Raw genomic sequence first — 15,005 nt, 5'->3', positions numbered from 1 at the left:
CACCGGAGGCACACTGCCTGCCCTCCAGGACCTGGTGTCACAGGAAGGCCAAGAAGATCATTGATGACCTCAGCCACCCGAGCCACTGACTGTTAACCCCGCCATCATCCAGAAGGCGAGGTTAGTACAGGTGCATCAAAACTGGGACGAAGAGACTGAAAAACATATTTTGTCTCAAGGCCATTAGACTGTTAAATATCCATCACTAGCCAGCCTCCCCAAGTACCCTTCCCTGAACTTAGTCGCTGTCACTAGCCGGCTACCACCTGGTAACTCAATCCTGCACCTTAAAGGCTGCTGCCCTATGTACATAGACATGGTCACACTGGTCACTTGAATAATGTTTACATACTGTTTTACCCATTTCATATGTACAGTGGGGCAAAAAAGTATTTAGTCAGCCACCAAGTTCTCCCACTTAAAAAGATGATAGAGGAATGTAATTTTCATCATAGGTACACTTCAACTATGACAGACAAAATGAGGGAAAAAATCCAGAAAATCACATTGTAGGATTTTTTATGAATTTATTTGCAAATTATGGTGGAAAATAAGTATACGTTTCAGTTGAAGGCATTCAGTTGTACAACTGACTTGGTATCCGCTTTCCTTCCCAGAAGAGTGAAATCTGTTATAGCAGCAAAGAGGGGACCATCTCAATCCATGATTTTGGAATGAGATGTTTGATTAGCAGGTGTCCTCATACTTTTGGTCATATACTCCGGACTATGACATTGCTCATCCTAATATTTCTATATTTATATTTAGTTTTAGATTTGTGTGTATTGTTGTGTATTTTTAGATATTCTGCACTGTTGGAGCTAAGAGCACAAATGTTTCGCTACACTCGCAATAACATCTGCTAAATATGTGTATGTGACCAATTAAATTAAATTTGGTCTGATTTGAGTAGGCCTATGGTGGTTTAAGGATACTCACTTTGTCTCATTCTGCATTTTGATACAAGTATGTGCCACGACATTGAAGACACCAGTTGCACTGCAGCCAGAGATGCCTTCAAAATAAATGTTCCTATATGATAAATACATTATGGTTCATATTTCTAAACATCTTAGCATCAATGGGCCTATGTAATTAAAATAACTTGTTTTCAATAAGTAACATATTTCCCTTTTATTCATTGATGGCATGGTGAACCCATTGATACACTTGTATTTATTAAGGCCATGCAGGAAATTATGCCATTGTATCTTACAGAGGTCAAATTATACATCAGCTTGAGTTTACATTGAAGGCCTCACAAATTCAATTAAACATTTCTGATAATACACTTCAATTTATTTGTATGAATGTCTAACAGATGTTCTGCTTTGCCATCACCTCAAATAACCTACTCCCACTTTTTATTGTCGTAGATACCTACGTCACAGCGACGCATGGCTGAACGTCGCTAGACTTTACGCATGGGAGCGCCATTTTTCTCCCGGCGTTCTGTCCCAGTTGAGAACACGTTGTTTGAAACGGCGTAGTAAAACGACACTTTAAAACCAAAAGTATCATACCTGGAGGACAGAAACACACGAAGAGTGTTTCTGGGTGAGTTGGATTGATATATAAATTATATTAATGACAAACTTGTCAAATAACATTTTAATGGGTTGCTTGTCCAGCTGGCGAGCTAACAGAGCTAGCACCAACGTCAGCACTGTTCGTTAGCGAATTAACGTTAGCTTGCTAGCTAGTGTATCATAGCCGCCTCTGTTAATTTCACATGACAGCTGTTCGTTAATTTGATAGTTTATAACTGCCAGTTAAATGACCACGTGTTTAATTATAGGTCACTGATACTAGTAAGCTGGCTAACTAGTTTGTATAGCCAACAGTGTCGCCTTCTAGCTGATTTGGATGAAGTGACCGTTAGTTTACCCTAGCTAGCTATGTTACCCTACGTGTTAGTTGGCAAACTTGCTAATGTAGCTAGCTAGCTAAACTGTCAGTGGCATCAACACTGCTCAGCTAGTCTCCGTCTCTTTGCTGATCGCTATCATTTAATATTTCAGTGTTACTCGTTATCTAGTTGTACCTACTAAGTTATAACGTTATCCATCTTGCTTTCTTGTCTCGAAGTGGGAGATGGATACGAGATGGAAATAGCTAGATACATTCTTCTCCCTTGCCTCCCCCAGATTTGGGGCACACACTTAATGTGTTGTGAAATCTGTTGTGAATGTATTGTAATGTTTTTAAAATTGTACAACTGCTTTAATTTGGCTGGACCCCAGGAAGAGTAGCTATTGCCTTGGCAGCAGCGAATGGAAATTCATAATAAATAGTAATTTACAGGCCATTTGTATTCATTCATCCAAACTGTTATCAATCTGACTCACTGTCTCTGTAGACGCTACAGGCCTAACCCTTGTCTGATCTAAACTCTCATATCTCTGTAGCACAGTACTCTGGGGAGAGATTCTGCTCCGCTAAGAATTGACAAGAGGCAGACAGAATGTCGGAGAAAAACACTAGAATCGCCATTGTGAACCATGACAAATGCAAGCCAAAGAAATGCCGGCAAGAGTGCAAGAAGAGCTGCCCTGTGGTTCGGATGGGTACGACTTGTGTTGCATCCTTTCCTACTGTGCTGAACCTCGTACTTAATAATCTAGGCCTATTATAAAATTCTCTGACACATACACTAACTAATTCCTCCAGGTCTTGACGCCGTAGCCTAAATGATAATGCCTCAAGTTATGTACAGTTGAAATGGTCCATGTTGAAATTTTTCAAGGCTCAATTGTCATTCATCTTTAATTTTTTTGTCTTGCAGGCAAATTGTGCATAGAAGTCACAGCTCAGAGCAAAATTGTGTGGATTTCTGAATCGCTCTGTATAGGTTGTGGCATCTGTATCAAGGTAAAATCGTAACAAAATGACTGACCCTCTGTTTGTAGAAAAGTTTTGTCCTTCAGTCCTGATTACACGGCACTTAGCACTGACTTCTTTTTTTTATTCCAGAAATGTCCATTTGGGGCCTTGTCTATTGTCAACTTGCCAAGCAACCTCGAGAAAGAGACAACTCACAGATACTGTGCCAACTCCTTCAAGTTGCATAGGTGGGTTACTTTTAAAGGTAAAGAGAGCTGTGTTTGTCTCATAGACCTGTAGGCCTATTCTCAATGAATGTTTGTTTCTCTCTTGAATCCATGGACTGTACTTGTGCAATATTCCATTCCAGATTACCCATTCCCAGACCTGGAGAGGTTCTGGGACTTGTGGGCACCAACGGAATCGGGAAATCCACGGCACTGAAAATTCTGGCTGGAAAACAGAAGCCTAACTTGGGGAAGTACGATGTAAGTTTGTAAATATTTGTTTTATGACACAGCCTTGTAGAGAATGTAGGGTCACTTAAGTCCCTCTACATAATTATAATGTCCGCAGAATGTCTTTAGTGTCCGCTGAATGACCTTACAATGTCAGCTAAATTACAGAAATGCAACTAGTTACTTAAACACTGTGCTGTGTTTTTTTGTTTTTTTTTAACCTTTATTTTACTAGGCAAGTCAGTTAAGAACAAATTCTTATTTTCAATGACGGCCTAGGAACAGTGGGTTAACTGCCTGTTCAGGGGCAGAACGACAGATTTTGTACCTTGTCAGCTCGGGGATTTGAACTTGCAACCTTTCGGTTACTAGTCCAATGCTCTAACCACTAGGCTACCCTGTTACCATCACTCTATCCCTAGTTTCAAAAGCTCAATTCTCTCCCGTTCCCCCACCAGGCTCCACCAGACTGGCAGGAGATCCTGACCTACTTCCGTGGCTCTGAGCTCCAGAACTACTTTACCAAGATCCTGGAGGATGACCTGAAAGCCATCGTCAAGCCCCAGTACGTCGACCAGATCCCCAAGACTGTCAAGGTCAGTCAAGCCTGTGGGTGTGGGTTCAGGCCTGTAGAAATTAATGCGGGGATAGAATTGGTGCGTTCCAGATACACAGATCTGTACAGAATTGTTGTCTGACGGGCTAACAGTAGTGCTGTGTTCTGCCACTAGGGGACTGTGGGCTCCATTCTGAGCAGGAAAGACGACTCTAAGACTGAGACCATCGTCTGTGAGCAGCTCGGTACGTTTAGATTGGTTTCTCACCTTGTCTATAATTTGTGTGTAATCCTAACTCTTTCCATTTATGTTTTTAAAAATGTTCCTTTTGACTAGAGGTCGACCGATTATGAATTTTTAATGCCAATACCAATTATTGGAGGACCAAAAAAAGCCAATCCTAATTATTTTTTTAGATATATATATTTATATATATTTGTAATAATGACAATTACAACAATGCTGAATAAACACTATTTTAACTTAATATAATAGATCAATAAAATAAATTTAGTCTCAAATAAATAATGAAACCTGTTCAATTTGGTTTAAATAATGCAGGTGTTGGAGAAGAAAGTAAAAGTGCAATATGTGCCATGTAAAGAAAGTTAACATTCAAATTCCTTGTAACATGAGTCTTCAATATTCCCAGGTAAGAGGTTGTAGTTATTATAGGACTATTTCTCTATACCATTTGTATTTCCATTTGTATATACCTTTGACTATTGGATGTTCTAATAGGTACTTTAGTGTTGCAAGCCTAATCTTGGGAGTTGATAGGCTTGAAGTCATAAACAGCACAATGCTTGAAGAATTGCTGGCAAATGCAGGAAAGTGCTGTTTGAATGAATGCTTACAAGCCTGCTGCTGCCTACCACCGCTCAGTCAGACTGCTCTATCAAATCATAGACTTAATTATAATATAATAACACACAGAAATACGAACCTTAGTTTCCGGATTTGACCATATTTATAACCTATCATTTCAAAAACAAAACGTTTATTCTTTTAGTGAAATACGGAACCGTTATGTATTTTATCTAACGGGTGGCATCCCTAAGTCTAAATATTGCTGTTACGTTACACAACCTTAAAGTTATGTCATAATTATGTACAATTCTGGCAAATTAATTACGGTCTTTGTTAGGAAGAAATGGTCTTCACACAGTTCGCAACGAGCTAGGCGGCCCAAACTGCTGCGTATACCCTGACTCTGCTTGCACAGAATGCAAGAGAAGTGACACAATTTCCCTAGTTAAAATAAATTCATGTTAGCAGGCAATGTTAACTAAATATGCAGGTTTAAAAAAAATATATACTTGTGTATTGATTTTAAGAAAGGCATTGGTGTTTATGGTTAGGTACACATTGGTGCAACGCAGTGCTTTTTTCCGCGAATGCGCTTGTTAAATCACCCATTTGGCGAAGTAGGCTGTAATTTATCATTGAATCAACAGGCACCGCATCGATTATATGCAACGCAGGACATGCTAGATAAACCAGTAATATCATCAACCTTGTGTAGTTAACCAGTGATTATGTTAAGATTGATTGTTTTTTTAACAAGCTAAGTTTAATGCTAGCTAGCATCTTACCGAGGCTCCTTGCTGCACTCACATAACAGGTAGTCGGCCTGCCACGCAGTCTCCTCGTTGAGTGCAATGTAATCGGCCATAATCTGTGTCCAAAAATGCAGATTACCGATTGTTATGAAAACTTTAAATCGGCCCTAATTAATCGGCCATTCCGATTAATCGGTCAACCTCTACTTTTGACCCACTTCTACAGTCAAGTTGTCAGTAAAATATACAATTAGGCCAGCAGATTATTTAATCTCTCTCCTGTCCCAGATCTGACTCATCTCAGGGAGAGGAATGTGGAGGACCTATCAGGAGGAGAGCTGCAGCGCTTTGCCATCGCTGTGGTCTGCATCCAGAGAGCAGACATGTAAGTCAACAGCACCAGCTTCAGCGGAAGCCGTCCAAGACTATGTTGTGGTTCTTAACGCGGCTCTCTTTATGTGGTTCCTTCCAGCTTCATGTTTGACGAGCCGTCCAGTTACCTGGATGTTAAGCAACGTCTAAGAGCTGCCGTCACCATCCGCTCCCTCATCTCCCCAGACAGGTCTGTTACATTACATGATGCTCTCACTAGAGAGCTGAGTCCTGTTCAAAAGGGCATACAGTAGCAAAGTGTTTTGCAACGGAAAAAGAAAAAACATAGTTTCTCATTGGACAAATTCAGGTAGTACTTCCCTGGCAGTTTTCTGCTTTATTCCTAGTAAACACCAACCTGGTTGTTCCTCCCTATTTCACTTGGTTTACTTTTGGTTTTATGCCTAATTGAATATTATCCACTGTTCTTCCATCAGCCTTTTCTTGTCTTGTAGACTCTTGACTCTTATTTTGTCCACTCTCCCAGATACATCATAGTGGTGGAACACGACCTGAGTGTGCTGGACTACCTGTCTGACTTCATCTGCTGTCTGTACGGAGTGCCCAGCGCCTATGGAGTGGTCACTATGCCCTTTGGAGTTAGAGAAGGTAGGACCCTAAATACTTCATATTACACCATAAACACCACGCTGTCTGTACTGAGTGCCCAGCGCCTATGGAGTGGTCACTATGCCCTTTGGAGTTAGAGAAGGTAGGACCCTAAATACTTCATATTACACCATAAACACCACGCTGTCTGTACTGAGTGTCCAGCGCCTATGGAGTGGTCACTATGCCCTTTGGAGTTAGAGAAGGTAGGACCCTAAATACTTCATATTACACCATAAACACCACGCTGTCTGTACTGAGTGTCCAGCGCCTATGGAGTGGTCACTATGCCCTTTGGAGTTAGAGAAGGTAGGACCCTAAATACTTCATATTACACCATAAACACCAAGCTGTCTGTACGGAGTGTCCAGTGCTTATGGAGCGGTCACTATGGCCTTTGGAGTCAGGGAAGGCAAAACTACCTCTGCCACCCTCTTACTTCATTCACAATGACGCCCTGGCTATTGGTATGTGTACTTTATTATTATTATTTGCATTGATATCAATGGATAAAGTATATCCTCAGTACATGGCAGGCTACAGTCTGTGAAAACAAATGAAGATCTGTCTCAACTTGATCTCTGCTACAGTAAACCCCCACTCTGACCCCACTAGGGACTAACTCTAATGGGTCTGCTGTAGAGCTAACTGGTATAGACATTTCAAAGCCTTAAGGCCGTAGCCTAGTGTAGCACCCCATAGACCACCCCTCTGTCACTTACCCTCGAAATGGTAACACAGCTTGTCACAATCTGTCAGTGGAGCATATCACCACAACCAATGGATATCTTCCCAGTGCACACCTGTCCTGTTCACTTGACTACTTCACCTCTAACCCCAGGCCTCCTCCGCTCCTTTCTCCAGGCATCAACATATTCCTGGACGGCTATGTGCCCACGGAGAATCTGCGCTTCAGGGAGATATCGCTGGTGTTCAAGGTAATGTGATAAAATTAAGCCTGAGGATATGTGGCACATGGCCAATATACCACGGCAAAGGGCTGTTCTTATGCACGACGCAACGCAGTGCCACGAACCCCAGAGGTGCCTTGTTGCTATTGTAAACTGGTTACCAATGTAGTTAGAGTCGTAGAAAGTACATAATTTTTTGTCTTACCTGTGGTATGTGGTCTTTCAGCCAATCAGCATTCAGGGCTCGAACCGTCCAGTTCATAATAATGTATTAATACAACACTAGGTGGCGGAGACGGCCAACGAGGAGGAAATCAAGAGGATGTGCCACTACCAGTACCCCCACATGAAGAAGAACATGGGAGACTTTGCCCTGGAGATCCTGGAAGGAGAGTTCACTGACTCTGAGATCATGGTCATGCTGGGAGAGAACGGTGAGTAGGCGGGGGAGGAGTGTGTGTGTGTCTTTATCAACCAAGTTCCATATAATGTGTTATTTCTAAATCCTCTCTTTCAGGGACGGGCAAAACCACGTTCATCAGAATGCTGGCTGGCCGTCTGAAACCAGATGAAGGGGGTAAATAACATTTGAGAAATTTTAGTTCCTCCTCACATCGTCTAATTGCTGGAACCATGTACTCTAATATACACTGAGTGTACAAAACATTAGGAACACCTGCTCTTTCCATGACAAAGAATCCAGGTGAAAGCTATGATCCCTTATTGATGTCACTTGTTAAATTCACTTCAATCAGTGTAGATGAAGGGGAGGAGACCGGTTAAATAAGGATTTTTAAGCCTTAAGATAATTGAGACATGGATTGTGTGTGTGTGTGTGTGCCTTTCAGAGGGTGAATGGGCAGGACAAAATATTGAAGTGGGACTGTTTTGATGGCTAAAGGGGGTGGTGCAACACAATATTAGGTAGGTGTTCTTATTGTTTTGTACACTCTCTGTCCATTTTTCCTAAACATTTTCTATTACTTCCAAAGGGGAAGTGCCTATCCTGAATGTCAGCTACAAACCCCAAAAGATCAGCCCCAAATTCAAAGTAGGTACCAACCAGTCACTGCCTTGACAACTACATACCTCTAACACAGACACCTGCCCCTCATCTCATGAGGACTTCCTCATGTCCTCTGTCTGTAGGGTAGTGTGCCCCTCAGCCCCTGACTAACTTCCTCATGTCCTCTGTCTGTAGGGTAGTGTGCCCCTCAGCCCCTGACTAACTTCCTCATGTCCTCTGTCTGTAGGGTAGTGTGCCCCTCAGCTCCTGACTAACTTCCTCATGTCCTCTGTCTGTAGGGTAGTGTGCCCCTCAGCCCCTGACTAACTTCCTTGTGTCCTCTGTCTGTAGGGTAGTGTGCCCCTCAGCCCCTGACTAACTTCCTCGTGTCCTCTGTCTGTAGGGTAGTGTGCGGGCTCTGCTCCATGAGAAGATCCGAGACGCCTACACTCACCCCCAGTTTGTGACTGACGTCATGAAGCCTATGCAGATTGAGAGCATCATCGACCAGGACGTAAGTTGTGCTTTCTGGGTTGTGTTCAGTTCTCATTGAATGTTTTGCAACGATGCACAACTACTTCCTTAACTTGTCCATTAAGAACAGAATAAAGCAGGTCTAATGCAAATCACTTTCCTACTTCAATGACGGCCTAGGAACAACTGCCTTCTACAGGGGCAGAACGACAGATTTGTACTTTGTCAGCTTGGGGATTTGAACTTGCAACCTTTACTTTACTAGTCCAGCGCTTTAACCACTAAGCTTGCCTGCCGCCCCATACATACCATACACACTGGACCAGAGAATGAAAGCAAGCATTTCTTATTGGACATGTCTAGGTACTCCCTGTTTCAGTCTATTTTCCTCTGTTTGGTGTCTAATGAACACCCCTCTGCTTGTCTCTGTAGGTCCAGAACCTGTCTGGAGGAGAGTTGCAGAGGGTGGCCATGGCCCTGTGTCTGGGGAAACCAGCTGATGTCTACCTGATAGACGAGCCCTCCGCCTACCTGGACTCTGAGCAGCGTCTCGTGTGTGCCAAGGTCATCAAAAGGTAAACACACACACTGATCCTAGATCTGTGGTTAGGGTGGGGTGAATTTCTACCTCCAGCAAGCGATCCACCTTGTGCTGTACATTGCTCACAGCAGTACCATTCACAAACCCTGAATATGTTGTTTGACAGGAAATACAGAAACCCTACAACCTCTCAAACCTTAATGGACGCCATTGATTTTGATACATTCATTGTTTGTAGATTCATCCTCCACGCCAAGAAGACTGCGTTTGTGGTGGAGCACGACTTCATCATGGCCACCTACCTGGCTGACCGCGTCATTGTGTTTGACGGTATTCCCTCGCGAAGCACCGCTGCCAACACGTACGTTAACCATCCTCATCCATTTGGCATGAGTCTCATCCACTGATTTACCCAGCAGCATGACGTCTGCTGTTATCTGTGGTGGCTATTCATATCTGCTGTTCTTATCTGTGGTGGCTATTAATATCTGATGTTCTTATCTGTGGTGGCTTTTAATATCTGATGTTCTTATCTGTGGTGGCTATTAATATCTGATGTTCTTATCTGTGGTGGCTATTAATATCTGATGTTCTTATCTGTGGTGGCTTTTAATATCTGATGTTCTTATCTGTGGTGGCTATTAATATCTGATGTTCTTATCTGTGGTGGCTATTAATATCTGATGTTCTTATCTGTGGTGGCTTTTAATCTGATGTTCTTATCTGTGGTGGCTATTAATATCTGATGTTCTTATCTGTGGTGGCTTTTAATCTGATGTTCTTATCTGTGGTGGCTATTAATATCTGATGTTCTTATCTGTGGTGGCTTTTAATATCTGATGTTCTTATCTGTGGTGCCTATTAATATCTGTTATCTGTGGTGGCTATTGTTTTCTTCCTCTAACTTGATGGAACTCTTAGCTCTTTCAAACTGCTTATTGGTTCATTTGTAAGCAAACTGTCAAATCCAGACTGAAATTGATGCTCCAGTCTGACAAAGAGGTATTTTCATGACAAGACAGATGTTTAGCTCTTAAGCAAATGTGTAACACGGGCCCGTCATCTTTTGACCTCTCAGGCCACAGACCTTACTCGCAGGGATGAACAAGTTCCTATCACAGCTGGAGATAACGTTCAGGAGAGACCCCAACAACTTCCGACCAAGGATCAACAAGATGAATTCCATAAAGGTACAGGGTAGAGGTCGACCGATTAATCGGAATGGTCGATTTAATTAGGGCTGATTTCAAGTACATAACAATCGGTCATTTTGGACGCCGATTAAAAAAATAAATAAACACCTTTATTTAATCTTTATTTAACTAGGCAAGTCAGTTAAGAACAAATTCTTATTTTCAATGACGGCCTAGGAACGGTGGGTTAACTGCCTTGTTCAGTGGCAGAACGACAGATTTTTACCTTGTCAGCTCAGGGATTCAATCTTGCAACCTTACGGTTAACTAGTCCAACGCTCTAACCACCTGCCTCACGAGGAGCCTGCCTGTTACGTGAATGCAGTAAGAAGCCAAAGTAAGTTGCAAGCTAGCATTAAACTTATCATTCATAATCAATATTACTAGTTTATCTAGTGTGTCCTGCGTTGCATATAATCGATGCAGTGCGCATTCGTGAAAAAGGACTGTCGTTGCTCCGTGTATCTAACCATGAACACCAATGCCTTTCTTAAAATCAATACACAGAAGTATATATTTTTACACCTGCATATTTAGCTAAAAGAAATCCAGGTTAGCCGGCAATATTAACCAGGTGAAATGTGTCACTTCTCGTGTTCATTGCGCCCAGAGTCAGTATATGCAACCGTTTGGACCGCCTGGCTCGTTGCGAATTAATTTGCCAGAATTTTATGTAATTATAACATAACATTGAAGGTTGTGCAATGTAACAGGAATATTTAGACTTAGGGATGCCACCCGTTAGATAAAATACGGAACGGCTCTGTATTTCACTGAAAGAATAAACGTCTTGTTTTCGAGATGATAGTTTCCGGATTCTACCATATTAATTACCTACGGCTCGTATTTCTGTGTGATATTATAATTACGTCTATGATTTGATAGAGCAGTTTGACTGAGCGATGGTAGCCACCTGCAGGCTCATAAGCATTCATTCAAACAGCACTTTTGTGCGTTTTGCCAGCAGCTCTACTGTTTATGACTTCAAGCCTATCAACTCCCGAGATTAAGCTGGTGTAACGATGTGATGTGAAATGGTTAGCGGGGTGCGCGCTAATAGCGTTTCAAACGTCACTCGCTCTGAGACTTGGAGTAGTTGTTCCCCTTGCTCTGCATGGGTAACGCTGCTTCGAGGGTGGCTGTTGTGTTCCTGGTTTGAGCCAAGGTAGGAGGGGGACGGAAGCTATACTGTTACACTGGCAATACTAAAGTGACTATAAAAACATCCAAAGGTATATGAAATACAAATGGTATAGAGAGAGAGAGTCCTATAATAACTACAACCTAACACTTCTTACCTGGGAATATTGAAGACTCATGTTAAAAGGAACCACCAGCTTTCATATGTTCTCATGTTCTGAGCAAGGAACTTAAATGTTAGCTTTCTTACATGGCACATATTGCACTTTTACTTTCTTCTCCAACACTTTGTTTTTGCATTATTTAAACCAAATTGAACATGTTTCATTATTTATTTGAGGCTAAATTGATTTTTATTGATGTATTATATTAAGTTAAAGTAAGTGTTCATTCAGTATTGTTGTAATTGTCATTACAAATACATTTTAAAATCCATCCGATTAATCGCTTGGTTACAATTGGCTTTTTTTGTCCTCCAATAATTGGTATCGGTGTTGAAAAATCATAATCGGTCGACCTCGAGTACAGGAAAATACTGAGTGTTTGAAACCTACATTTTTATTTACATCCCTTTTGTGCTTTTAGTAAACGTATTGACTTTCAGTCATTTCATTCAGCATCACTCCATTTTATTTAATTTGCTCTCACCTGTTGTATATCTAGGATTGTGGCTCCTCTGTAACCCAATCTATATGTTGTATATCTAGGATTGTGAACAGAAGAAGAGTGGGAACTACTTCTTCCTGGACGACTAAAGGACCAAACCCTCCCGCCATCAGAGACCTCCATATCCATCCTCCTCAGGCCCTGACACCTGTATGGCTGTTCCAGTACCCACACTAGCATTCCATGGTACATTGCTCCGTTCTAAGTGATGTTAGTGTGGGTATTTGGAACGTAGCCCTACCCTACTGGCCCCTCCTTGGGCTGATGGCTTAGAGACCCAACCTGGGTGGACCACCAGAGTCATACGTATGCGTGCACACACAGGGTGAGTTTGTTTTGCATTGCCTGCTGCCCTGAGTTTACATACTAGACCATTGGTCCTAAAGTGAAATCTTCAACCACCCGTGTGCACAGGGCTATGCAAAACAAACTCGCCCACACACCTACCGTTGGGAGCCAAAGGAGTGTTTTATCAAAGAGTCATCCAATTCGTGTCATTTTAAAATGGTATCTTATGAATAAACACCATTTCCTGAGTATGGTGGTGTTTTTTGAAAGTGAAATTGTGGGTTTTGTCCACAAGAGAGCAGCAGACTACTGCGGTTCGTTGGTTCTCCATCAAAAAATGCACATCTGAAGTAATACATAATCTATTTACTGGAATTAAAGGAAATATACCTTCATATTCTGCGGTTCAACAATAAAAAGTGTCTCTATACAGTTATTGTCAATGTGTTATAGTTAATGACAATTGTTATTCCACAATTCAATTTGTCCTCCAGACCAAGTATCAAACTTATAGCATTTACACAGCAATTCTTACGTTGCCATACAGCTTTAAAGGAAAAAAACCACCCAAGACCACAATTCCTTTTATTTACAGTGTTAAATAACTGTTAGAATGTTTTTTTGTGAACAAGTATTTATTTTGTCTTTACAAGGTTGGTAGCAACATGTGGAAATCTGTTGCAGCTCAAGTCAACGACAAAACATGCAACGCTCTATGGGCTGGCTGGCGAGCTAGGTAGCAAGCTAGTAAACGTACTACATACAATAATACCAAAGTTAATATTAGCATAGTAGCTAGCTAGCTGTAAAATCGCCTAAACCAACTATCAATGTAGGATTCTTAAAATCTCACCAGGGGCTCGCAGTGTGACATTTGCAACGACACCCTGGACTAAAGAGGCAGACAAATAGGAGAGACCCTCTGTTAAATTACACGTTTCTTGGTGTAGGAATACCGCAACCTCCCACATTATGACATCGGCCAGTATTGAAATCTGACATGTACAGTTTTGGGGAGTAATGGCGTATATGTAATGTAATCAGTTACATGTAAGGGACTACAAAAACTACCTGTAATCCGTCACATTACCAGCAAAAAAACTTGATGTTTACTTTGAGGATTACTTGTAAATTCCGAAAGGATATTTGGGAAAATCTTTGACACTTCTGTTTTTGTCAATGACATTCAAATCAGCATCGAAAAAAAGGTTCACTTTCAGTTAGTTTTTTGACACCAAATGTGTTTGATGGATCGTGGGAAAAGAAAGGAATTGGCTTTTGTAGGCTACAGTCCAAGCTGTCTTCCAATTGTGCGACTGCTGTCGGCAACCAATTTGAATAAATGCTTGGAGGTAAGGATGACAGCAGTGGTGTAGTCTACGGCGACACGGATATCACTTATTATTGATAGCTACATAGCACATTGATGCGAATCACACTGCTACTCTCATTTTGCGATTTGTGCCTTACAGGTTGTGTGTGGGTGGCTGTTCACTAATCTAAATATTTTAACCCAATAATGGTTGAATTTAATACATTTAAGTTGCCTATCAATCATTGTTTTTGAAACCAGTGGACAGCCAATGAAAAATGTGCTCTTGCAACAACTGCATAGTGCGGATCCAAGCCTATGGAATAAAAGTGTGGCTTTTATTGCTCAATATAACTCATGCTGATCATTTAAAAAAATATCCATTGTCCTAATGGACACATACACCTTTGATAGACTTAAAGGGTCAATCTAGTGGCTACATCCATTTTTGGATTTATGCATTAGAATTATCTATCCATTTATAAAAAATAAAAAAAAGTATAATTTATAAATGCCTCACGAGTTTAGAACCCAAAATATTAGCTTGTTTTATTCCAAGGTTTATGAACATTGTAAATGTAAACAACCACTGTATATGACCTCAACATGGTTAAAACCATTGTTATATTATGGATGGTCAGTCCTTGCATCCATAGCGCTGTCTATTAATCTGACAGTGGTTACACTTCTCCAGGCCCATCCCTCAACCAAAACAGGTGGGGTGGGGTGTCCATTTTATTGTTTACTCTGTGGATTTGCCCTTTAAACAGCTGCATATTATCAAGATATCAAAGTGTCACCAACAAAAAGGTAAACAATAGGCCTATAGCAAATGCAGCCATATGGCATTCATTTTTCACATGAAAATAGCATTCTTCAGTAGTGCTCAAAGCATGCAATTCCATGAGCACAACAACTCTAATCAATGAGCCAAATCAGTCCTCCTTGACAACAAAATCATAAACAGAGTAGGGTTGGCTAATAAGTCCGTAGCTCATTTAAAACAATTGGCCTAATCTATACTTCCATATTTCCAAGTCCTATTCTTGAAGATCAAGGAGTATAACATTTAAATGGAATGACTGGAATTCTG

General features: G+C 41.3%; 1 protein-coding gene across 2 annotated transcripts; it reads left to right on the top strand.

Annotated features, from left to right (window-relative positions):
- Nucleotides 1-1,391: 1,391 nt before the first annotated feature.
- On the top strand, nt 1,392-12,849 carry LOC118373776 (ATP-binding cassette sub-family E member 1). Of its 2 annotated transcripts, none has more exons than XM_035760005.2 (19): nt 1,392-1,557; nt 2,409-2,567; nt 2,786-2,871; nt 2,974-3,071; nt 3,194-3,311; nt 3,740-3,877; nt 4,013-4,082; nt 5,689-5,785; nt 5,873-5,962; nt 6,260-6,381; nt 7,246-7,319; nt 7,579-7,726; nt 7,810-7,869; nt 8,285-8,343; nt 8,702-8,812; nt 9,205-9,347; nt 9,552-9,674; nt 10,392-10,503; nt 12,354-12,849. In XM_035760005.2, exons 2-19 carry the CDS (start codon nt 2,465-2,467, stop codon nt 12,399-12,401), a joined length of 1,800 nt encoding a protein of 599 aa, XP_035615898.1. In that variant the 5' UTR covers nt 1,392-1,557; nt 2,409-2,464; the 3' UTR covers nt 12,402-12,849. The 2 variants fall into 2 exon arrangements, with proteins under 2 accessions (XP_035615898.1, XP_035615899.1); XM_035760006.2 differs by having other exon boundaries at nt 1,405-1,557; nt 2,414-2,567.
- The last annotated feature ends 2,156 nt before the right edge of the window (nt 12,850-15,005 follow it).

Source organism: Oncorhynchus keta, chromosome 29 (genome assembly GCF_023373465.1).
Source record: "Oncorhynchus keta strain PuntledgeMale-10-30-2019 chromosome 29, Oket_V2, whole genome shotgun sequence".
Classification (NCBI taxonomy): Eukaryota; Metazoa; Chordata; class Actinopteri; order Salmoniformes; family Salmonidae; genus Oncorhynchus; species Oncorhynchus keta.
The sequence above is the reverse complement of the archived record's forward strand: the minus strand, read 5'-3'. Positions and strand labels throughout refer to the sequence as shown.

Coding starts and splice junctions, on each gene's coding strand:
- LOC118373776 (XM_035760005.2), top strand. CDS start 2,465: ATGTCGGAGAAAAACACTAGAATCGCCATTGTGAACCATGACAAATGC. Junction 3,312..3,739: donor CTAACTTGGGGAAGTACGAT/GTAAGTTTGTAA, acceptor TTCCCCCACCAG/GCTCCACCAGACTGGCAGGA. Junction 10,504..12,353: donor ACAAGATGAATTCCATAAAG/GTACAGGGTAGA, acceptor TTGTATATCTAG/GATTGTGAACAGAAGAAGAG.